Source organism: Hemitrygon akajei, chromosome 13 (genome assembly GCF_048418815.1).
Source record: "Hemitrygon akajei chromosome 13, sHemAka1.3, whole genome shotgun sequence".
In the NCBI taxonomy this organism is placed as follows: domain Eukaryota; kingdom Metazoa; phylum Chordata; class Chondrichthyes; order Myliobatiformes; family Dasyatidae; genus Hemitrygon; species Hemitrygon akajei.
This window is the reverse complement of record NC_133136.1, coordinates 13097474-13119709: the sequence shown is the minus strand read 5'-3', so window position 1 is coordinate 13119709 and position 22236 is coordinate 13097474. Positions and strand designations below refer to the sequence as shown.

Sequence of the window (22236 nt, the reverse complement as noted above, 5' to 3'; positions counted from 1 at the left end):
ACAATGGAGGTGGAGTTGGGGGTGGGGGCAGATGCTACAATGCTTTCTCGGATATGTCCCAGTGGTGAGCAGGAGGTTAGGGTGCAAACCCACTGATAAGCATCAGATTAGAAAAACTTAGCATGTACTCCATCTCATACCTTCCTTTCAACAAAGGGGGAAACATGAACAGGAATACTAACAAATATGTATTTAGCACATTTCCTTATTGGTATATTCCTAACTTTCTTAGGAAGGAAAGGAGCACTGGACCTCTTCCTGAGAACAAAAAACAAGGTAGTATTAATCAAAATTAGAGAGAGTAATTACTGAATCATTCTGTTCTCAAAGGGACTTGCTGTACTACTTTCTTCAACCATGGTTGCCTGGATCGCTCATAAAACGCCAGCTGAGACTTTATCAATTACAGGTTTCCCCTGCTATCCGAAGGTAGTGTGTTCCTATGAAGCTGTTTGTAAGCCGAAATGTCGTAAAGCGAAGAAGCAATTACCATTAATTTATATGGGAAAAATTTTTGAGCGTTCCCAGACCCAAAAAATAACCTACCAAATCATACCAAATAACACATAAAACCTAAAATAACAAGAACATATAGTAAAAGCAGGAATGATATGATAAATACACAGCGTATATAAAGTAAAAATATTGTATATACAGTGTAGTTTCACTTATTAGAATAGGGAAGACAGCGAGCCAAAATCGATGTGGAGAGAAAAAAAAAATCGGCACATACATGCACAAGGCACAAGGCTTCACGGTCATGGTAGTCTTCCTCAGGGTAAACACATGTATAAAGCGGGCATCTTTTTTTCGTAAAAGCGAAAATCCTCTTTGGTTAGCAAAAACAGGTACTAATGTAGGTCTTTCGTAACAGCGAGCTGTCGTAAAGCGAACGTTTGAAATACAGGGGGCAGGGGCCACGTGTGTGTATAAACTTGCTCTTATTATTCATTTTCCTATTTACAACCCGACTAACTCGCACACTTGTTTTAAACAACCTATCAGCTTATTCTGTCACCTTGAGATATGTATTTGAGCTCATCTGTAGGTTTTTAAGGTAAAATATCAAAGGAATACTCAGTTATCCCATTTGAACGCTGGCCAATATACCAAATATCCCCACCACCCTGGCCATGCTCGCTTCTCAATGGTGCAATCAGGAAGGTGGTACAGGAGCCTCAGGACCCGCACCTTCAGGTTTAGAACAATATCACCCTCAACCATTAGGCTCTTGAACCAGAGGGAGATGAGTTCACTCACCCTCAGCACTGAACTGTTCACATAACTTACTAACTCAATTTCAAGAACTCTTCATTTTGTATTCTCAATACTTATTGCTTTTTTTTGTACTTACATAGTTGTATTTTGTGTATTAGTTGTTTGTGCGTTCCGTTGGGTGGGGTCTTTCATTGTTTCTATTGTATTTCTTGGATTTTCTGAGTACCCCCACAAAAAAAAATGCACTTTGATAACAAATTTACTTTGAACTTTTGAAAGATTTGGCTTAGGAATCAAGGAAAAAAAAATCTTTTCAAACAGAAAGGCTCGGGTTGATAATTTTCTTTTTTCTTTCTGTAACCTATTTGAAAATTCAATAAAAAAAATTTAAAAAACAGAAAGGCTGATTTGTTTTCATTTCAAATCAAGTGAATCAATTGAAGAGGATTCTGACTGGTGCATCACCATCTGGTTCCACACCACCAGGTTCTCTGGTTGGCCCCCAAGAGGCTGCTGCATTCAAATGTGCAGTCATCTTACTGCAAGCATACTCATATTTCCATAGTTTGTCTTTACACATTGGTTGTTTGTCCATCTTTGTTACTGCATAGCTTTTCATTGATTCTATTGTATTTCTTTGTACCTACTGTGAATGTCCACAAGACAATGAATCTCGAGGAGTATACAGTGACATGTATACTTAGATAATAAATTTACTTTGAACGTTGGTGTCCAGGTACGAAAGCACTGGATTGCAAGAGGCTGCTGAGGGTTGCAGACTTAGCCATCTGCATCATGGGCTCAAGCTTCCCACATCTTCAAAAGGCAGTGCCTCAGGAAGGCAGCAGCCATCATGAAGGATCCTCACCATTTGGGACATCCCTCTTTCATTACTACCATCAGGAAGGAAGCAGAGGAGCCTGAAGGCCCACACTCAAATGTTTTTGGAACAGCCTCTTCCTCTCTAATCAGATTCCTGAACAATCCTGGAACTCATGAAGGCAACCGGTCTTGCATTACTTATTAATTAATTTTTACGGTAACGTACTGTAACTTGTCATGCCTGCACTGATGCCACAAAACAAATTTCATGACTTAAGTCAGTGACAATAGACCTGATTCTGAATTACAGTAAAGTCCAGGGGAGTGAGAATTTAATTATAAATCACACCTCACTGACGTCACACCGATGAAGGTTGAGAGCTTCTGAAATGATGTGAAAATTGAGAGAAGAGAAGAAAGTAAATCTGTTTTGCACATGCCAGTTATATTAAAGATTAGCTATTTGTCACATGTACAGTGAAACATACAGTGAAATGCAACACTTGCATTAAGTCAAATCAGTGAGGAGTGTGGTGGGCAGCCCAAAAGTGTTGCCATGCTTCCAGTGCCAACATAACATGCCCACAACTCCCTATCCCTAACCAAAGGGCTCACTACTCACACACACTAATCGGTACATCTTTGGAACATGGAAGGAAACTGGAGCACCCAGAGGAAACCCACACAATCACAGGGAGAATGTACAAACTCCTTACAGACAGCAGCAGGGATCAAACACTGATCTTACAGCTGGCACTGGGTAAAGCATTGCGCTGACCGTGCCTCTCAGTGAGACACTTTAGTTACTGCTTGCAATCTAACCACAAATTTCACAATGCAGAGAAACAAAAAAAAAAATCTAATCCATAAATGAAAGAAATTGGTAGGAACAGCTAAGACTAGAGAAGAAGCTGATAAAATACACGACCTAAATAGTTTGAGAAGACAGGATGAATGAACAAAGTGCCAAGTTTTGAGACCGAGACAGGATGATAACCAGTCACAGGAAGAAGACCATTATGCTGCAGTAAACGACACAGGAGAAGGACTTGGAGATATTCCAAGATAAACTGCTGATGCCATCAACACTGTGAGCAACAAGGGAAAAGCATGCAGGCTTTGGGGCACACTGGCAGAGGAATAGATCACAGTCTCAGTTTCTTAACGATTTTTTAAATTTATCTATTTATTTATGCATGTAGGGACACAGCACATAACAGCCTTTCCGGCCCACCAACCCACCGATTTTTAACCCTAGCCTGATCACAGGACAATTTACAATGACAATTAACCTAGGAAATGGTAGGTCTTTGGACTGTGGAAGGAAACCAGAGCACCCAGCAGAAACCCACACACACGCACACAGGAAGAACATACAAACTTTCTACAACAAAACTCAGCTCCAAACTTTCCACAATGAAATTGAACTCCGAACTCCGACACCCCAAGCTGTAATAACATCGCGCTAACCTCCATGCTACAGTAGAGTTATGTAGCGTGTTTGATCAGCCGCCAGAGCATTCACAACATTTCTGGTTATTCTGTGACGAAAAATTAATGAGGGGAATTGCTTCTGGAGTTTTTGATCTTCGGAAAATGAAAATCAATTGATTTTCATCTTTAGAGTAACAATATTTTGTTTGGAGAAAAAAATAAAATAGAAAAATGATCAATAATTCTGCATCACTGAACTCAAAAATAGCATATGCAGTAATGGAACTGTTTATATGTTGTAATTCTACTCAAAGAATTCAGCCAACTAAAAGGCTGCCAAGGCAATGAAGCAAACTTCAACGTCAGGCTTTTCACAAATAAAATTGGCCTTTAACATGATATAACGGTTGAGGAAAGTAGAGGCAAGCGGTGGCGGAGGTGCAAGGAAGGCCTGATTGAGGCAAGCAAAGGCAGAGGCGGGGCCGTGGCATCTGTGAGAGAGTGGAACGAGCCGATGTTGGGACAATTTAAGTGCCGGGCTAGATTGAAAGATCAGGGTGTCGGGACCGGAGGCGAGGCGAGCTCTGGTTCCGCCCGGCTTGGCTCACTGCTCTGCAACGTTTCCTCAGCTCCGCGCTGTTTGCAGTGTCGGCTGCGGCAATGCCTGGCTTCGTTCCTGTGGTCTCACAGCGTTTACTTGGCTTTGCCATGAACTGTGGTTTTTGCCTGCTCCAGCTGCAGTGAGGCCTGGCTTCATGCCTTTTGTAAAAGTTCAGTTCTGAGGCAATTTGCTTACTTGTGTTGTTTACACGATTTGTTTTCTTTTTCTCTGCACATTGGGTACTTGAGGGTTTCTTTTTTAAAATGGGTTCTTTTGAGGTTCCTTTATATTGTGGTTGTCTGTAAGGAGATGAATCTCAAGGTTGTATAGTACTTGATAATAAATGTACTTTAAACTTTGGATATAAGTGAATAGAGTGACACCAAAATAACCAAAAGGCTCAACGAACAGATTGGGGGGGGGTCAATTTCAAAAATTTAAAAAGCAAGTTAAGCTTAATGACTTTTTCCTACAGACAGGCCTGGTGATCAAGGCTCATCACAAAAATGGGAGGCTGGTTTGAGGGAGAGACAAATATGCAGTTGAGAAAGTCAAATCATCTTATAAGGTCAGTCTTCAGGCTGAATCTGTAATGATTGTGAAAAAGTGTTACTACATGGTTTGTTCATAGTAAGGAAGTAATTGTGATGTGGTGTACTTATATATACTGAATAATTGTGTCAGAGGACATGGTGACATAAACACAGAGTTAGCACAGAAACAAGCTCTTCACCCCATCTAGTCTATGCTGAACTATTTAAACTGCTACTGCCATTGACCTGCACCCAGACCATAGCCCTCCATACCCCTACCGTCCATGTACCTATCCAAGCCTCCTAAACACTGAAATTGAGCTGGCAGCTCATTCCACACTCTGAGTAAAGAGGTTTCCCCTCTTGTTCTTCTTAACTTTTTACTTTTCATCCTTAATCCATGATCTCTAGTTGTAGTGCTAGCTATCCTCAGTGGAAAAAGCCTGCTTGTATTTACCCTATCTATACTCCTCCTAATTTTGTATACCTCTATCAAATCTCCTCTCAATTATACTAATAATTCTTAATTGTACAACTATAATGAGACGATCATTGATATTACCAACATTGAGCACCAGGAGGTTAGCCATGCGGTCACAGGGAGAATGTAAATCTCCTTACAGATAGCAGTGGGAATTGAACCCTGATCACTGACACTGAAATAGTGGGAGCGTTGCGTTGCTTTTTGGTCCCCGCACAACAGGAAAGATGTGATTAAGCTCTAGATGCAGGAAGAAAACATCAGAAAGCTGCCTGGATTGGAGGGCAATAATGATCAGAGAAGGTGAGGTGAGTTTTCCCTGCAGCAAAGATGACACGTTGGGAGTATATAAAATTATAAGCAACAGAGATAGGGTTGAGGACCACAGTCTATTTTCCATGATGGGGTTTTTGAAAATTAGAGCATGGAGGTTTAAGGTGATGTGGAGGAGGTTTAAAAGTGACCCGTGGGGTATATTTTGGTATCTGGAATGAGCTGTGGGAGCTGGTGGTTGTGGTGGCAGGAGCAACCCAGGAGCATAGTGGTTAGCTTAGCACAGCATTTCACAGTACAGTTGACACGGGTTCAATTCCCGCCGACGCCCGTGAGGAATTTGTAAGCTCTCCCTGTGACCATGTGGATTTCCACCAAGTGCTCCAATTTCCTCCCACAGTCCAAAGAGGTACCAGTTGGTAGGTTAATTGGTCATTGTAAATTATCCCATGACTTGTCCCACGGATGGCAGGGAATAAATGCATTCAAGAGAGATTAGTACCTGCAGGCAAGGGGATCAATATGGATGCAGTGGCTTGTTTCTATGACTCTAAGATGTATTGTGCTCCATCTACAAAGACTAAGCTGCTCACAAAAATGCATTTTTATAAAATAGAGGTCATTATACTGTCCATGTATCAATTTATGCGATGCAGTCATCAACAGCTGATCTGTTACCCAGAAAAGCTTACAGATTATCTTCTTACTCCTAAAATCCAGCTGGCAATTTGAATTAAACAGAAAATCTTAACATTTTCCAATTATATATCATCAAGGAGCCATTTATGATAAATGACCAGCTAATATGTCACTGTAAATACGCCCACTGGCCATTAGTAGTAATAAAACCTGCTACTTGTTCAAATACGTCCATTGCCCAATGGCAGCAATGCAACATGTTATTTAGACAAATCTTCATTTAAAAAAAACCGGTCTGATTTCTTTTTAAAACCAGTATTCAATTATGCAATAGGTAAGAAAAGCTCTAATTTTAAAACAGTGATGCGGTTTACACGTTTATCTTCCACTGTATTTCATCTTAAAATTATATGAAATGGGAAATTAACTAAGCACACTGGCCATTGTAAGTAGATTAGCGTGGGGATGAATGGCGGTTGGGGGGGAGGGGGGTTATTGGCAGCATTTGGAGGGGGATTGTTGGCAAGGTGGGGTGAATATAAAAAAGGAATTAGATTAAATGGGTGCACAGTGTTTGTTACAGAATCAATGGGCTTGGGCTGAAGGGTGTGTGTGTGTGTGTGTGTGTGTGTGTGTGTGTGTGTGTGTGTGTGTGTGTGTGTGTGTGTGTGTGTGTGTGTGTGTGTGTGTGTGTGTGTGTGTGTGTGTGTGTGTGCGTGTGCGTGTGCGTGTGCGTGTGTGCGTGTGTCTTTATATTTTGCAGGGTTGTATTTTACTGATATTCTACATGTGCTTGTTATCTTGTACAAGAGAGGATTAGGCCTCAAGCCACAGTGGCAATAGAGAGGCATCGGAGCTGGTGCGCTCCACTGGGGGCGGTGTGCCGCACCGTCCAGGCTAGACAGGGTACTGCCGCCCCCCTCAGTGTTCGCGTGGCAGGAGATAAACTCCATTCAAGTCGACTATAGATTGATGGTGCAAGTTTTACACTCCTTTATTGCGTGACTGTGATACCATTTGAGCTGGCCATCTTGTGTGTGCTTTGTGCTGTGCGTGACTGTTGGTACTGGGTCTTGCACCTTGGCCCCACAGTAACGCTGTTTCATTTGGCTGTATTCAAGGGTATTAATGGATGGTTGAATGACAATTAAACTTGAATTGAATTTAATTATTTATTTAGTGATACAGCACGGAACAGACCCTTCTGGCCTAGCGAGCAACGCTGCACAGCAACCCACCTATTTAGCACCACAGGACAATTTACAAAGTCCAATTAACCCACTAACCCGCATGTCTTTGGAATGTGAAACGCGGTTCACAGGGAGTACAAACTGCTTACAGAGAGCACAGAAATTGATCTCTGAACCTGGGAAGGCCCCAAGCTGTAATAGCGTCATGCTAACTGCTACAGACTGTTGAGAATGTGGGGTGAATGTAAAACTGGAATTGATTACAGGGGTGCCCAATGGTTGAAGTACACTCGGTAGGCTTGGGGAAAGAATCCTTTTCTGTACTGTACACCTCTATCACAATCATTTTTGCACAAGATAGTTCTTGAGATTTTGCTGAGAAGTTTATTATCCGGGTAGGCATCTCTTCATGGTCATGGTTTAATCAGTCTCTCTACATCGTCGGTCTCAGAACCTTATGTAATGAAAACATGCACTACATACCTCGCTCCAAAGATGTCTTTTTTAGCCAGATCAATTCCCGAAATAACTTTGACTCTGAGAATTCGAGATTCTTCCTGAAAGCAGAAGAATAAATCGAAGTTTTAAGAAAAACTGTTCAGAGATTAAATTGCAAAGGTGCACACATTCCAAGTCAGTGATAGGAGACTGCAAACTCCATCTTATTCTGCTGTGCAAAACTTTAATGAGTTCTTCAGATGAGACAGTGACTGGAAGCATTTTTTCCCCCTACAAACATCGATGGGAAAGAAACTTAATATTTCCTTCACAAAATGCAGGAGGAACTCAACAAGTCAGGCAGCATCTATGTGAGGGATTAAACAGTCAATGTCTCCAGCCTTCCTTCACACCACCCCCCCCCCAACCCCCAGTTTCTTATCCTCACTTCTTTGACTGTTTATTCCCACCCATTTCCCAACCCTCCATAAAAGTTGACGGTATTGTAAACCACTTTCAAAAGTGATCTAGATATTGGTCTATGATATCAAAAATGCATACCACTTTCCTAACCTTGGCAGTATTCTCAGCTCAAAAACAGATATGGACTCAAACATCAACCGCAGCCTGATTAGTGCTAGTGGAGCCTATGCAAGATTAAGGAAAAGAGTCATTGAAGACCATGACGTACAGGTCCAAACAAAACTTGTGGTCTATACATTACTGTATAGAGCCGAATTGTGGACAACCAACACTAGGCACCTGAAAGCCCTGAAACATTATCACTAAAAATCCTTACAAAAGACTTTGAGGACCAGCTGGAAGGACAGACGCACTAACACCAGCGTACTGGAGGAAGCCAATATGAACAGCAAAACAGATCCTTTACTCCCAGTTGAAGGAAGGTCGGCAAGCACCTGGTGGGCAAAGGAAACACTTCAAAGATAACATTAAAATCAGCCTGAAGGAATTCAACAATACTTCAAAAAACTGGGAAGACATTGGACTCAATAGATATACCTGGCAGAAATCTGTTCAAGAGGGAGTACAGTACATGATTGCTGTGCCACAGAGAACAAGCGGTGGCTGCAAAAGGAGAGACTGAACAATCAAAGGACCCAACCCCTAACCACTGCCATCTTGCCCACACTGCACCAGAATATGTGGATCCTGGATCAGCTTCTACAACCACCTGAGGACCCACCAATAGACAACCCATTACGAGAATATCTCACTCGTCTCGCAGGATCACACTACTACTATGACTAATCCCCTCCATAGATGTTGCATGAATTGCTGACAAAACATTTATCAAAAATCAAATGAACTGCAGATGCAGGAAATCTGAAATAAAAATAGAAAACTCTGGGGATACTCAGCAAATCAGGCATCATCCGTGAGGGAAGAACAATTCTGAAGAACAGCCTTGGCATTAAATGTCGACTGTTTATTCCCCTCCATGGATGCTGCCCAACTTGCTGAGTTCCTCCAGCACTTTGTGTGTGTCACACAAGATTTCCAGCATCTGCAGAATCTCTCGTGGTTAAACATTCCCTTCAACAACAAATTTTGCTAATTTACCCAAACCTTGCATTCATTTTCCCTGAGACTGCAAGAACATATTGCTGGCCTGTTTAACAGCTTTTTGTTGTCACATCAGCTCAAAAAAAATGTAGAACTAATATGCTTTGATTACCTTAGCACCATGCAGATTGAATCAAGAGCATTCATAGCTCATAGCTTCCACTAGCTATCTTTAACCTGCTCTGCTAATGAAACAAGCTTATGCCACAGAAAACGTCTTCTGGTCAAATGTAAATAATGATGATGTGGTAGTAAAATTAGATAAATATTGACAGCCATCTCATCTAAAAGCTACTAAATAATTAATCTTCAATTTTAATTACAGAAGCGTCAGTACAAGGTCAATCATCTGGACTCTGTAAGGCATCTGATCAGCTTCCTGCGTTCTCTGAGCTTATCTACAGTTTTGTTTTAGGGACAAAGGCAGCACAAATAGAGTTGTGAACTTTTGGAAAGGTCTCAAGCTGTGGAGAAAAATTAAAGATTAGCTTTATTTATCCCATGTACATTGAAACTTACAGTGAAATACATCATTTGTGTCAACAACCAACATTGTCCGAGGATGTGCCAGTGCCAACATAGCATGCCCGTAACTTCCTAACGACCCTAACCCGAGTGTCCTTCTGGAATGTGGGAAGAAATCAGACAGTCACAGGAGAGAACATACAAACACCTTAGAGGCAGTGGCAGGAATCGAACCCCTATTAGCGGAGCTGATTCCACGTCTATATGCAGCAAGAGCCCAGATGAAATGACCTACTGCAGAGTAACAATGTTGCTGATGGAAGCCAACTGCACAGGTTGAGTGACCTACACAAATTGAACTATCCCTTTCTCGGTGCCAATGTTAGCTTGACATCACCTGGGAATGGCATAAGGACAGCTTGTATCCCACTCTAATAAGACTACTGAAAGTTCCCTACTGTGAGAAGATGGAATCTTGACCTAGATTCACAATTCAATGTCAGGATTAGACTTGTTATTTCACTGTATATTTCAATAAACATGTGACTTGTGTCATTTGCATTTACAACCATCAGAGCTTGAGAATGTGCTAGCGGCAGCCTGCAAGTGTCACCATGTTTCTGGCACCAACATGTCCACAATGTTCAGAACAATACTTATCAAACATGCAAAAGCCAGACATAACAACATCCCACCACCCACACCTTCCTCCAGCACGTTGGGACAATCTCAACCTCTAGACCTGTTGACCTCAGGTCTCCAATCCCAGGACAGACCACCTGTGGACCCTGACCTCCAGACATTGGCCCCAGACTCACAGATCTCAGTCCTCTGGCAGACGGACCTACTGAATAACCTCGAGGATCACAGGCCCTCATACACAGAGCCTGCTAACCATGATCCTTGAACTTGAGGATCATAATTCTTCATCTCCAGCAGATGCCCATTTGACTGCCGACTAGCTTTGAATGTCCACATCCAAAGGCCAGCCTCATGCCTCTGGATGTCAGAGCTACCTTGCACCTTACTGTCTACCTGCTGTGCAGTTTCTCTGTAGTTGTTAACACCTTCCACACTCTGTTATTGTTTTACTACCTCAATGAACTCTGCAAGGAGTTGACCTGTATGATGTTTTTTCCGCTGTAACTTGGTACATGTGATAATAATAAACCAATCTAATTAACCAATTACTAGAGAGCAACTTGCAGAAGAGGCGTTTAAGTTCTGAAGGGTCTTTGAACTGAAGCATTAATGGTATTTCTGCTGACCAACCTGCTGAAAATTTCCAGCACTTTATGATTTTTAAGTTAAAGGAAAAGTCCCAACAAGAGAAAGGAGGAAAGAAAAAAGTAGAGGTAGAGGCTAAGGTATAGGTTTTATATCTTATTTAGAGATACAGCACGATAACAGGCCTTTCCGGCCCAACAAGTCTGTGCCGCCCAATTACACCCATGTGACCAATTAACCTACAGACCTATACCATAGAACCATAGAACACTACAGCACAGTACAGGCCCTTCAGCCCTCCATGTTGTGCCGACCCATATAATCCTTAAAAAAAGTACTAAGCCCACACTACCCCATAACCCTCCATTTTTCTTTCATCCATGTGCCTGTCCAAAAGGCTCTTAAATACCCCTAATGTTTTAGCCTCCACCACCATCGCTGGCAAGTCATTCCAGGCACTCACAACCCTCTGTGTAAAAAACTTACCCCTGATGTCTCCCCTAAACTTCCCTCCCTTAATTTTGTACATCTTTGAAATCCATGCAGTCACGAGGAGAACATACCAACTCCTTATGGAGTGTGGCAGAAATTGAATCCGGGAGGCCAGCACTGAAACGTTACACGCACCACTATGCTACCGTGCCACCCCAGTTTAATGAGGGAGTGCCACAGTTCAGGACTCTGGCAGCTTGAGATATTCATGCCAACAATGAACCAATAAACAGTGACCTATTTCTGTTCATCCACCTCTAGTGGCTTTCAGATGTGGGACATCTTCTGTAATACTCCAAATCTCTCCTCTGTTAAGGAAATCACTCAAATAAAGTCTAACTCTTAACGTTAGGATACAGAGCATAGAACAGTGCAGCACTGTACAAGCCCTTCGGCCCACAATGTTGCACCAAACTTTGAACAACTCTGAGATCAATCTAACACTTACCCCATGCATAGCCTTTTTTTTTATCGTTTAAGGATATCTTAAATGCCCCTAACATATTGGCCTCTACCACCACCCCTGATAATGCATTCCAGGCAGTCACCACTCCGTGTAAAAAAAATTCCTCAGATATTGCCTCTATACTTTTCTACAATCATCTTAAAATTATAGGCTCTGTGATTAGCCATTTCTGCTCGGAGAGAAAGTCTTTGGCCACCCACTCATTCTATGCGTCTTATCATCTCTTACACCTCTATCAAATCACCTCCCATCCGCCTTCATTTCCAAAGAGAAAAGGCCGAGCTCACTCAACCTTCTCTGATAAGACATGCTGTCTGGATTGGAAAGCAACCTGGTAAATCTCTTCTGCACCTTCTGTAATGTTTCCACATCCTTCCTATATTGAGGGACCAGGCCCGACACAATACTCCAAGTGTGGTATAACCAGGGTCTTATAGAGCTGCAACATTACCTCATGACTGTTGAACTCAGGTTCCTGACTAATAGAAGCCAATACACCATACACCTTCTTAACTATGTCAACTTAAGCAAATAAGAGAAAATCTGCAGATGCTGGCAATCAGGCAAATAACTACAAAGGACAAACAAGAGAAAAGCCAAGCAACACACACAAAATGCTGAAGGAACTCAGCAGGCCAGGGGGCATCTATGGAAAAGAGAACAGTCGACATATTGGGCTGAGACGTTGACTATACTCTTCCATAGATGCTGCCTGGCCTGCTGAGTTCCTCCAGCATTTTGAGTATCACTTGCACGGCAACTTTGAGGGATCTATGGGCACTATCTAATTATTTTTGGTTTTAATAGGTCTCCAGTGATGTACTGTGGGGTCTACTGCTACATTAAAATGCCATATAAAATGAAGGTGTCACTATTATGTCTTTCCTTAATTCAGAGGCCAGAGGAAGACAAATCTCTGACATAAAGGAACAAACATGATGTGGTGATTAGCGTGACACTATTACTGCTTGGGGCTTTCTGGAGTTTGGGGTTCAATTCTGACGCCGTTCTGTAAGGTGACTCTGTATGTCCTCCCCGTGAGTGTTTTCCAGGTCCTCCAGTTTCACCCCACAAACCAAGGAGGAACCAAGAGTGAATTGGTAATTATAAATTGTCCCATGATTAAGTTGGGGTTAATCGATGCACTCCACAGTGTATTGTTAAAATAAAACATAAATAAAGCTATCAGGAAAGGAGAAACAAATGTCTTCATGTTCCTGAGGGGAATGCACTCTGGTTGTTAATTGAGATTCTGGTGTTCTAAAGAACAAATGCTCTTCAGTATACATTATTCACAGTGAATCAGCAGAAAACCTATACCCAGCTAACATTCTTTCAATGGACCCAATCTCCAAATAATACTGGTAGACCTAAAAAAAATCTATTGTTGAATTTCTATTCTTAATGGACTATTTTTTCAAACCACATAATTTTTCAATCCTCGCAGATGGCTCAGAAGTGGAGAGAGTGAGCAGATTCAAGTTCCTGGGTGTCAAGATCTCTGAGGATCTAACCTGGTCCCAACATATCGATGCAGTTATAAAGAAGGCAAGACAGCAGCTATACTTTATTAGGAGTTTGAAGAGATTTGGCATGTCAACAAATACACTCAAAAACTTCTATAGTTGTACCATGGAGAACATTCTGATAGGCCGCATCACTGTCTGGTATGGAGGGGCTACTGCACAGGACTGAAAGAAGCTGCAGAAGGTTGTACGTCTAGTCAGCTCCATCTTGAGTTCTAGCCTACAAAGTACCCAGGACCTCATTAGGGAGCAGTGTCTCAAAAAGGTAGCTTCCATTATTAAGGACACCAGCTCCTAGGGCATGCCTTTTTCTCACTGTTACCATCAGGTAGGAGGCACAGAAGCCTGAAGGCACACACTCAGGAACAGCTTCTTCCCCTCTGCCATCCAATTCTTAAGTGGATATTGAAGCTTTGGACACTACTTCACCTTTTTTTTTGTAATATACAGTATTTCTGTTTTTACATTTTTAAAATCTATTCAATACACATAATTGATTTACTTGCTTATTTATTATATTTTATCTTATTTATTATTATTGTTTTTCTCTCTCTGCTAGATTATGTATTGCACTGGACTGCTGCTGCTAAGTTAACAAATTTCAAGTCACATGCCAGTGATAATAAACCTGATTCTGATTCTAGAGTGACTCAACTTTAGATGTTTATTTTGTCTAAAGATAATTATGGAAAGTTCTTTGAAATTCAGTCTATTTTCTGGTTTAACCATTTAAATAACAATCACCAACAGAAAGAAATCATGGAACATCTTATACTTGGTGCAATACACCCGAGAGAGAGAGCAAACCATTTAATTCCACTCAATTCCAGCCATCACTAATTACCACACCAATCCATGCAACAACATGACTACCATTTTTGTCATTTTAGTTGTACCATGCCTACAGTCCAGCTGGGAAAGCAGATCAACCCCAACAACAGGGATATTTACCTGAAGTCGTCACCCAGAGTACTCATTCAGAATCAGAATCAGGTCTATTATCTTAGAGAAAGCAGGATCTCCCAGTGGCCACATATTTTAATTCCATGTCCCATTCCCATTCTGATATGTCTATCTATGGCCTCCTCTACTGTCAAAATGAATCCAAACTCAGGTTGGAGGAACAACACCTTATATACCGGCTGGGTAGCCTCCAACCTGATGGCATGAACATTGACTTCTCTAACTTCTGTTAATGCCCCTCCTCCCCTTATTACCCCATCCCTGACATATTTAGTTGTTTGTTTGTTTTTTTCTCTCTCTCTGCCCATCACTCTGCCTGTTCTCCATCTCCCTCTGGTGCTTCCCCTACCCTCCCCCTTTCTTTCCCGAGGCCTCCCGTCCCATGATCCTTTCCCTTCTCCAGCTCTGTATCACTTTCGCCAATCACCTTTCCAGCTCTTAGCTTCATCCCACCCCCTCCGGTCTTCTATCATTTCGCATTTCCCCCTCCCCCTCCTACTTTCAAATCTTTTACTATCTTTCCTTTCAGTTAGTCCTGACGAAGGGTCTTGGCCCGAAACGTCAACAGTGCTCCTCCTTATAGATGCTGCCTGGCCTGCTGTGTTCCACCAGCATTTTGTGTGTGCTATTATCACTGACATGTTCTGAAACTTGTTGTTTTGGGGCAGCATTACAGTGCAACACATAAAAAATACAATCAATTATAATAAGAAACATATTAAAAATGTAATTAAGTAAGCAGTTCAAAAAGAGAACAGAATCCACGAAGTAGTGTCACAAGGTTTTGCTGAAGACACAACTACTATTGGCAGAATTTCAGATGGTGAGAGTAGGCGTACGTGAGCAAAATAGATCAGCTGGATGAGTGGTGTTGTAGCAACATCCTTGCACTCAACATCAGGAAGACCAAAGAATTGACTGTGGACTTCAGAAGGGATAAGACCAGGGAACACGCACCAGTCCTCATTGAGAAATCAGAAGTAGAAAGGGTGAGCAATTTCAAGTTCCAGGGTCTCAACATCTCTGAGGATCTATCCTAGGCCCAACATATCGATACAGATACAAAACAAAAAGGTAAAGCAGCAGCTATATTTCATTAGGAGTTTGAGGAGAATTGGTATGTCACCAAAGACACTCAGATGTATCATGGAGAGCATCCTAACTGGCTATATCACCGTCTGGTATGCAGGAGGGGACCTCTACACAGGATTGAAATAAACTGCTGTGAGTTGTATGTACACTTAAGTCAGCTCCATCATGGGCACTAGTCTCCCCAGCATCCTGAACATCTTCAAGGAGTGATGCCTCAAAAAGGCGGCATCCATTGTTAAGGACCCCCACCACCTAGATCATGCTCTGTTCTCATTGCTACCATCAGGGAGCCTGAAGACACACACTCAACGATTCAGGAACAGCTTCTTCCTCTCCACTATACAATTTCTCAATCGACATTGAACCCACGTACATTGCCTCATTTTTTTTTGTTCTCTTTACTTATCTAAGATATATATCACAAAACATGCCAGTGATATTAAACCTGATTCTGACTCAGACGTGGTCATGAGATTCAGTTGTTCAGACCATCAGAATGGGGAAGAAATGTGATCTCAGTGACTTTGACCATGGAATGAGTGTTGGTGCAGATGAAGTGGTTTGAGTGTTTCAGAAACTGCAGATCCTCTGGGTATTTCAAGAACAACAGTCTCTCATGTTTACAAAGAATGGGGAGAAAACATTTTAAAAATACATTCAGTGAGCGGCAGTTCTGGAGCCAAAAACACTTTGTTAATGAGAGAGGTCATAGGAAAATGGCCAGACTGGTTCAAGCTATTGCCACAATAGGTCAACGGCAGACGCAATCTCACTGGCTCTCCACACGGCTTTAGACCACCTGGACAACACAAACACCCAGGTCAAGATGCTGTTCATCAACTATAGCTCAGCATTGAATACCATCATTCCCACAATCCTGATTGAGAAGTAACAGAACTTGGGCCTCTGTACCTCCCTCCGCAATTGGATCCTTGACTTCCTGACTGGAAGACCTCAATCTGTGTGGATTGGTGATAACATATTCTCCTCATTGACAATAACACTGGCGCACCTCAGGGGTGTGTGCTTAGCCCACTGCTCTACACTCTATATACACATGACTGTCTGGCTAAGCATAGCTCAAATTCCATTTATAAATTTGCTGACGATACAACCATTGTTGGTAGAATCTCAGGTGGCGAGGAGAAGGTGTACAGGAGTGAGATATACCAACTAGTGGAGTGGATTGGAACCACTGCTCTAATACAATAAAAACGGAGAGTGAGAAAAACTCTGCCGTCAGTGAGAGGCGCGATTTAATAGATGACACTACATAGTTTTCACTGCAACTTGGTATAATGCTTCAGGTACTGTAACTTTGTGCCTGTTACTTATGCAAATAGTTGTATTACAACCTCTGGGATGGCCACCACAGTGACAAAGCTGTTGTTTATTGTTCGTCTTTGCCCTTGAGGAGGTGGTATGCTGCCGCCTTGAACTCCCACAGTTCTTCTGGTAAACTTACTCCCGCAGCATTGTGTAGGAAGTGCCTAAAAATATGCAGTACGACAAATTTTGATCCCAAACATTTGTCACGTTGTTTACTTCAAATCAAAACTGTTCACACAATCTCTTGCTCATTGTTTAACAGCTTTTATCATTCCTTTTCCTCTTTCCCAACCGTGCAGGCCCATGGCCTCCCCTCGGTTAATGGTAGGGGTCTATGGCATAAACAAGTTTGGAAACCCCTGCTCTATGGCGTGAAAATTAATCTCTCTAACCTCTGGTAATTTCTGTCCCCACCCCCTCTATTTCTCCATTTCCATTCTGGCTCCCCTCTTACCCCTTTACTTCTCACTTGCCCATCATGTCCTTCTGGTGCCCCTCCTCCTTCCCTTTCTCCCATGGTCCAGTCTCCTCTCCTATCAGATTGCTTCTTCTTCAACAGTTTACCTTTTCTACCTATCACCTCACAGCTTCTTACTTTACCCCCCACCTCCACTCACCCACCTTCCATTTTACCTGGTTTCAGCTATCCTCTCCCAGCTTGTTCTCCTTCCCCACCCACAACCTTCTTATTCTAGCCTCTGCCCCCTTCCTTCCAAGTCTTGATAAAGGGTCTTGACCCAAAACTTCTCTATTGATGCTGCCTGACCTGCTGAGTTCCTCCACCATTGTGTGTCTTTCACAGGTCACTCTTAGTGCTTTCATCCCCATTCACCCCCCTCTGCTTCTTGCTTTATTTCCCTTCACTTGTTTTCCTCATTTGTGTCAACTCCTTCTCTCATCCGGGATGGCATGGTAGCGCAGTGTCTAGCGCAATGGCCTTGCAGCAGTCAGCAATCACGGATCAGGGTTCAACTCCTGCCGCTGTCTGTAAGGAGTTTGTACTTTCTCTGTGTGGCCTCTGGGTGTTCTAGTATCCTCCCACATCCCAAAGATGTGCAGTTAGGGTTAGCGAGCGAGTTATGTGATGCCTGAAGGCTGTCCCCAATCAATCCTTGGACTGCGTTGGTCATTGATGTAAACGACGCACATGCTTCCATGTACATGTGGCAAATAAAGCTAATTTCTTTTTTTAAATCCCTCTCTCATCTCCCATTTACAGTCAATCCTCTTTCTCTGCAGCAGGCTTACAAATTCAGCTTCTATTCACACATCATTTATTTTCACCATTTTCCAGACACTTTCTTGGCCTGGTTATGATCATACATTAGTCCAGGTTTGCGTCTAATGCACTCACCTTAAGGTGGGGGGGGGGGAGGAGAGAAAGAATTTGGTCCAGCTTAGAAATCTAGATAGACCCATGAATTGAAAGGGCAAACTTGGCAAAATATTTATAATTCAGATTCAGGCTTTAATATCACCCGCATATGTGATGGAATTTGTACTCTTTATGGCAGCAGTAAAATGCGATACATGATAATAGTGGGAAATAGTGAGAGCCCATAAATAGAACAACGGAACGAAGACCATCATCCTCGACCTCGAGGGATAGTCACGACGGGAAAAACTGAATCGAAGTAAGTATATATTAAATAGATAAATTAAATAAGTAGTGCAAAAACAGCAATAAAAAATAGTGAGGTAGTGCTCATGGGCATTTTCTGAGCGATGTGGGTCCTTAACATTGGATTCCACCTTTTGAGGCTTCTCTCCTTGAAGATGTCCTGGATGCCGGGGAGGCTGGTGGACCTGAAGGAGTTGACTGAGTTCACAACTCCCTGCAGCTTATTTCGATCTCTCCCCCACACCCCATGCACACCCCTCCAATGCCAGGTGGCGATGCAGCCAGTTAGAATGTTCTCCACCGTATATCTATAGAAGTTTATTTAACAAGTATGCATCGAAAGCATACAGTGAAATGTGTTGTTTGTGTAAATGACCAACACACCTAAGGATGGGCTGGAGGCAGACTGCAAGTGTTACCACATATTCTGACACCAACACAGCATGCCTACAATGCTCGACAGTGCAACTAAGAACACCACGAGCAATGATACAACACTGCAAAACAAGCCTTTTTAATCCCATCCACCCAGACAGTTTTCCAACTTCAGGACAGGCCTTCAGCCTCCATTGGGCTTTGACTTACAGACCACTGATAGACCTTTTTCAGTATCAACCCACAGGCTAGCTAATGATGGGACCTTGAACTCCAGGCTCCAACTACAGGCAGCCCAATGGCCATCCCTCACGCCTCAAGGTAGCACGAATTCCGGCCCACTGACCTTTGATTGGAGCAGAAGCCTGAACTGCGTATGACCTACGTCACCCACCCACGTTGCTGGACCTCGAACGTGGAATGCCGACCAAAGACTTGACATCTAACTCCACCACATTCCTGGCCCTAAACCCTAATCTAATCTCTTACTTCCCCAAATACTAACCTAGCCTCTGGCTCCCCCCTCTGTCTCCAAAACCAACCCCAAGAACTTAAAAGACAAATAAATCTAAATCATGATGTTGGCGGAGAACGTAGCGAGGCACCCCCTTGAAAACAATTAACCAAATGTTTAATAAATTAACTTTCAGATTAATCAGGTGTACATTTTCTTTCACTTAGCTTATGAATTTTATATAAAATAGCATAATTAAAGTCCATGAGACATAAGACCACAAGACATAGGAGTGGGAATAAGATATTTTGCCCATCGAGTCTGCTCTGTCATTTGACCATGACTGATTTGTTTTATCTCTCAACCCTATTCTCCTGCCTTTTCCCATAATTTTTGAAGCTCTCACAAATAAAGAACTTATCAACCTACACTTTCAATATACCCAAAGTCTTGGCCTCCACAGCTTTCTGTGGCAATGAATTCCACAGATTACCCACTTTCTGGCTAAAGAAATTCTCCTTCTCTCTTTTCTAAAGGAACATCCTTGTATTAAGACTGTAAGACCATAAGACAGAGGAGCAGAATTGGGCCATTCAGCCCAGTGAGTCTGCTCCACCATTCCATCATGGCTAATTTGGGATCCCACTCAACTCTATACAACTGCCTTCTCACCATATCCTTTGATGCCCTGACCGATCAGGAAACAATCAGCTTCTGCCTTAAATATACATAGACTGCAGTCAGTGGCCGAGTATTCCACAGATGCACAACACTCTAGCTAAAATAAAATTCCTCCTTACCTCTGTCCTAAAGGGTCACCCCCTCAATTTTGACACTCTGCCTTCTAGTTCTGGGTACCCCCACCATAGTAAACATTCTCCCCACATCCACCCAATCTAGTCCTTTCAACATTTGGTAGGTTTCAATGAGATGTCTCCCCTTATTCTTCTAAACCCCAGCAAGTACAGGCTCAGAGACAACAAAACACTCCTTATATGTTAACCCTTTCATTCCTGGGATAATTTTCATGACCTTTCTCAATCTGTTCTCCAATGCAACACATCCTTTCTTTGAAAGGAGTCCAAAACTGCTCACCATGCAAGTGCTGTCAGAACAATGCATAGGCTAATGAGACCTGTCGCCCTTTAGGCCCACCAGCTAAAATCTTTGCTTTCGAGCTGACATTAATTTATATACACTGACTGGGTTGTTTGCCAAGGACACAGATAAAACTGTCAGTGCCCAATAAGCTACTGCTGCAGAGGTGTCCTAGATACTCAACTTCCTGCAGCTGAAATATCAGCAGAGAAAATTATTTCCATATGCATATAATTCCCCTATGAATAAGCTCTCTTGCACCTAAATAGTGTAAATTTGTAACACCCTCAGCCCTCACCAACAAAAAAAACAGAGTCTTCTATGGATAATGAATTTTAAACAGCTGGTTGATACTGCACTCAAATACCTCTTTGATATCGAGCCATCAGATTCAATTTGCCTCCGTAATTCAACTCCTCTCTCCCTTTGATCCAGGCCACAATAGGATCTGAATCAACACACACAAACCGCTGGAGGAACTCGGCAGGTCAGGTAGCATCTATGGAAATGAATAAGCAGTCAAGGTTTTGAGCCAAGACCCTTCTTGGGGTCTGATCGGATATGAATGCTTCATTCTAAGATGCAAGACTGTTTATTGTCAAAATGACTGTAACTCCAGATCCATGTGACATAATAAAAATCTGCAATAAGCAAAGGTGGAGCGTGGGGTTCTGAATCTGAGGTTCATGGACTGTAGTTCACTTGGACTCTTGCAGGTTCACGATTTCATATTCTGTGTCTCCCCCATTCTTTCTAGTTGCTATTTGCGCATTTTGTGCGTGTGCGTGTGTGCGTGTGTGTGTGTGTGTGTGTGTGTGTGTGTGTGTGTGTGTGTGTGTGTGTGTGTGTGTGTGTGTGTGTGTGTGGGTGGGGGGGGGTGATGTTCCTGTTACAGCCTGCATGATTTGTTCAATTTTTGGTGTAAGGTGTAAGGGGTTCAGGGTTTGGGGTTTAATGTTCTTGTTGCTACTTGCATGATTCATATCGTTTTACACGTGGGGGGGGGATGTTTTTCTTTGAATGGCTTTCATGGTTTTCCTTGTTTTGTGGCTGTCTGGAAAAGACAAATCTCAGAGTTGTATACTGCATACATACTTTGATAATAAATGTACCTTGAACCTGGAAGAAAACAATAAATATAAAACAGTGCTGTAAAACACAATGTACACATAGACTGACAGTATGTACAATAGATAAAGGGACAATAGGTTATGTGTAGGTGGTGGTGCTGGTGGGTTACTGGGTGGAGGTGTTGATCAGCCTGATGGTTTGGGCAAGGTAACTGTTTATGAATCTGCCGGTCCTGACGTGGATGGTACGTAGCCCCCTCCCTGATGTAAGTGGGAGGAACAGTCCATGAGAAGGGTGGCTGGAATCCTTACTGATGTTATTAACTGTTTTCTGGGACCTTTCTGTATATATGACCCTAATGGTGGGTAGGCTGGTGCCACTGATCATTCACCAACTCCACTGTTGAAGTTTTGGTTGAATTGCTCTTTGCCTAGAACCTCCCCCTTGACCTTTCCACCATGGGTGACCCATGGAGGTAAGCATCAGGTGGCTAAACTCCAGTCAGCGTCGTTCTTGGGGTCTTAGGAACTCACACGCATCTCCACCACGGCAAGGTGACAATCCTCGGAGAAGCCCCACTGTAAAGCCCCCTGTCGGCTGCAGTGCAGTGTTTGTACCAGGCCATACGACCATTTGTGATATTTGTAATTGACTGCTTTAGTTGTCAGAGTCAGAAAACACTACAGCACAGAAATAGGCCCTGTCGTAGCATTAATCTGCCTAGTCCCATCGATCTGCTCTCGGACCATAGCCCTCCACACCCCTCCCACTCAGTAGCGTTTTTCTGAAATGCTGAAAATGAACCTGCATCCACTGGCAGCTCATTCCACACTCACGCCAGCCT

The 22236-nt window shown here is 42.6% G+C and overlaps 1 protein-coding gene across 3 annotated transcripts in view; it reads right to left on the bottom strand.

Annotated features, from left to right (window-relative positions):
* Positions 1 to 22236, bottom strand: part of nedd4l (NEDD4 like E3 ubiquitin protein ligase) — a 418746-nt gene that overhangs the window by 324545 nt on the left and 71965 nt on the right. For all 3 annotated transcript variants that reach the window (XM_073064158.1, XM_073064157.1, XM_073064163.1), the window contains exon 2: positions 7675 to 7748. In XM_073064158.1, coding sequence (XP_072920259.1) covers positions 7675 to 7748 — 74 coding nt within the window. The remainder of the gene's footprint in view (positions 1 to 7674; positions 7749 to 22236) is intronic.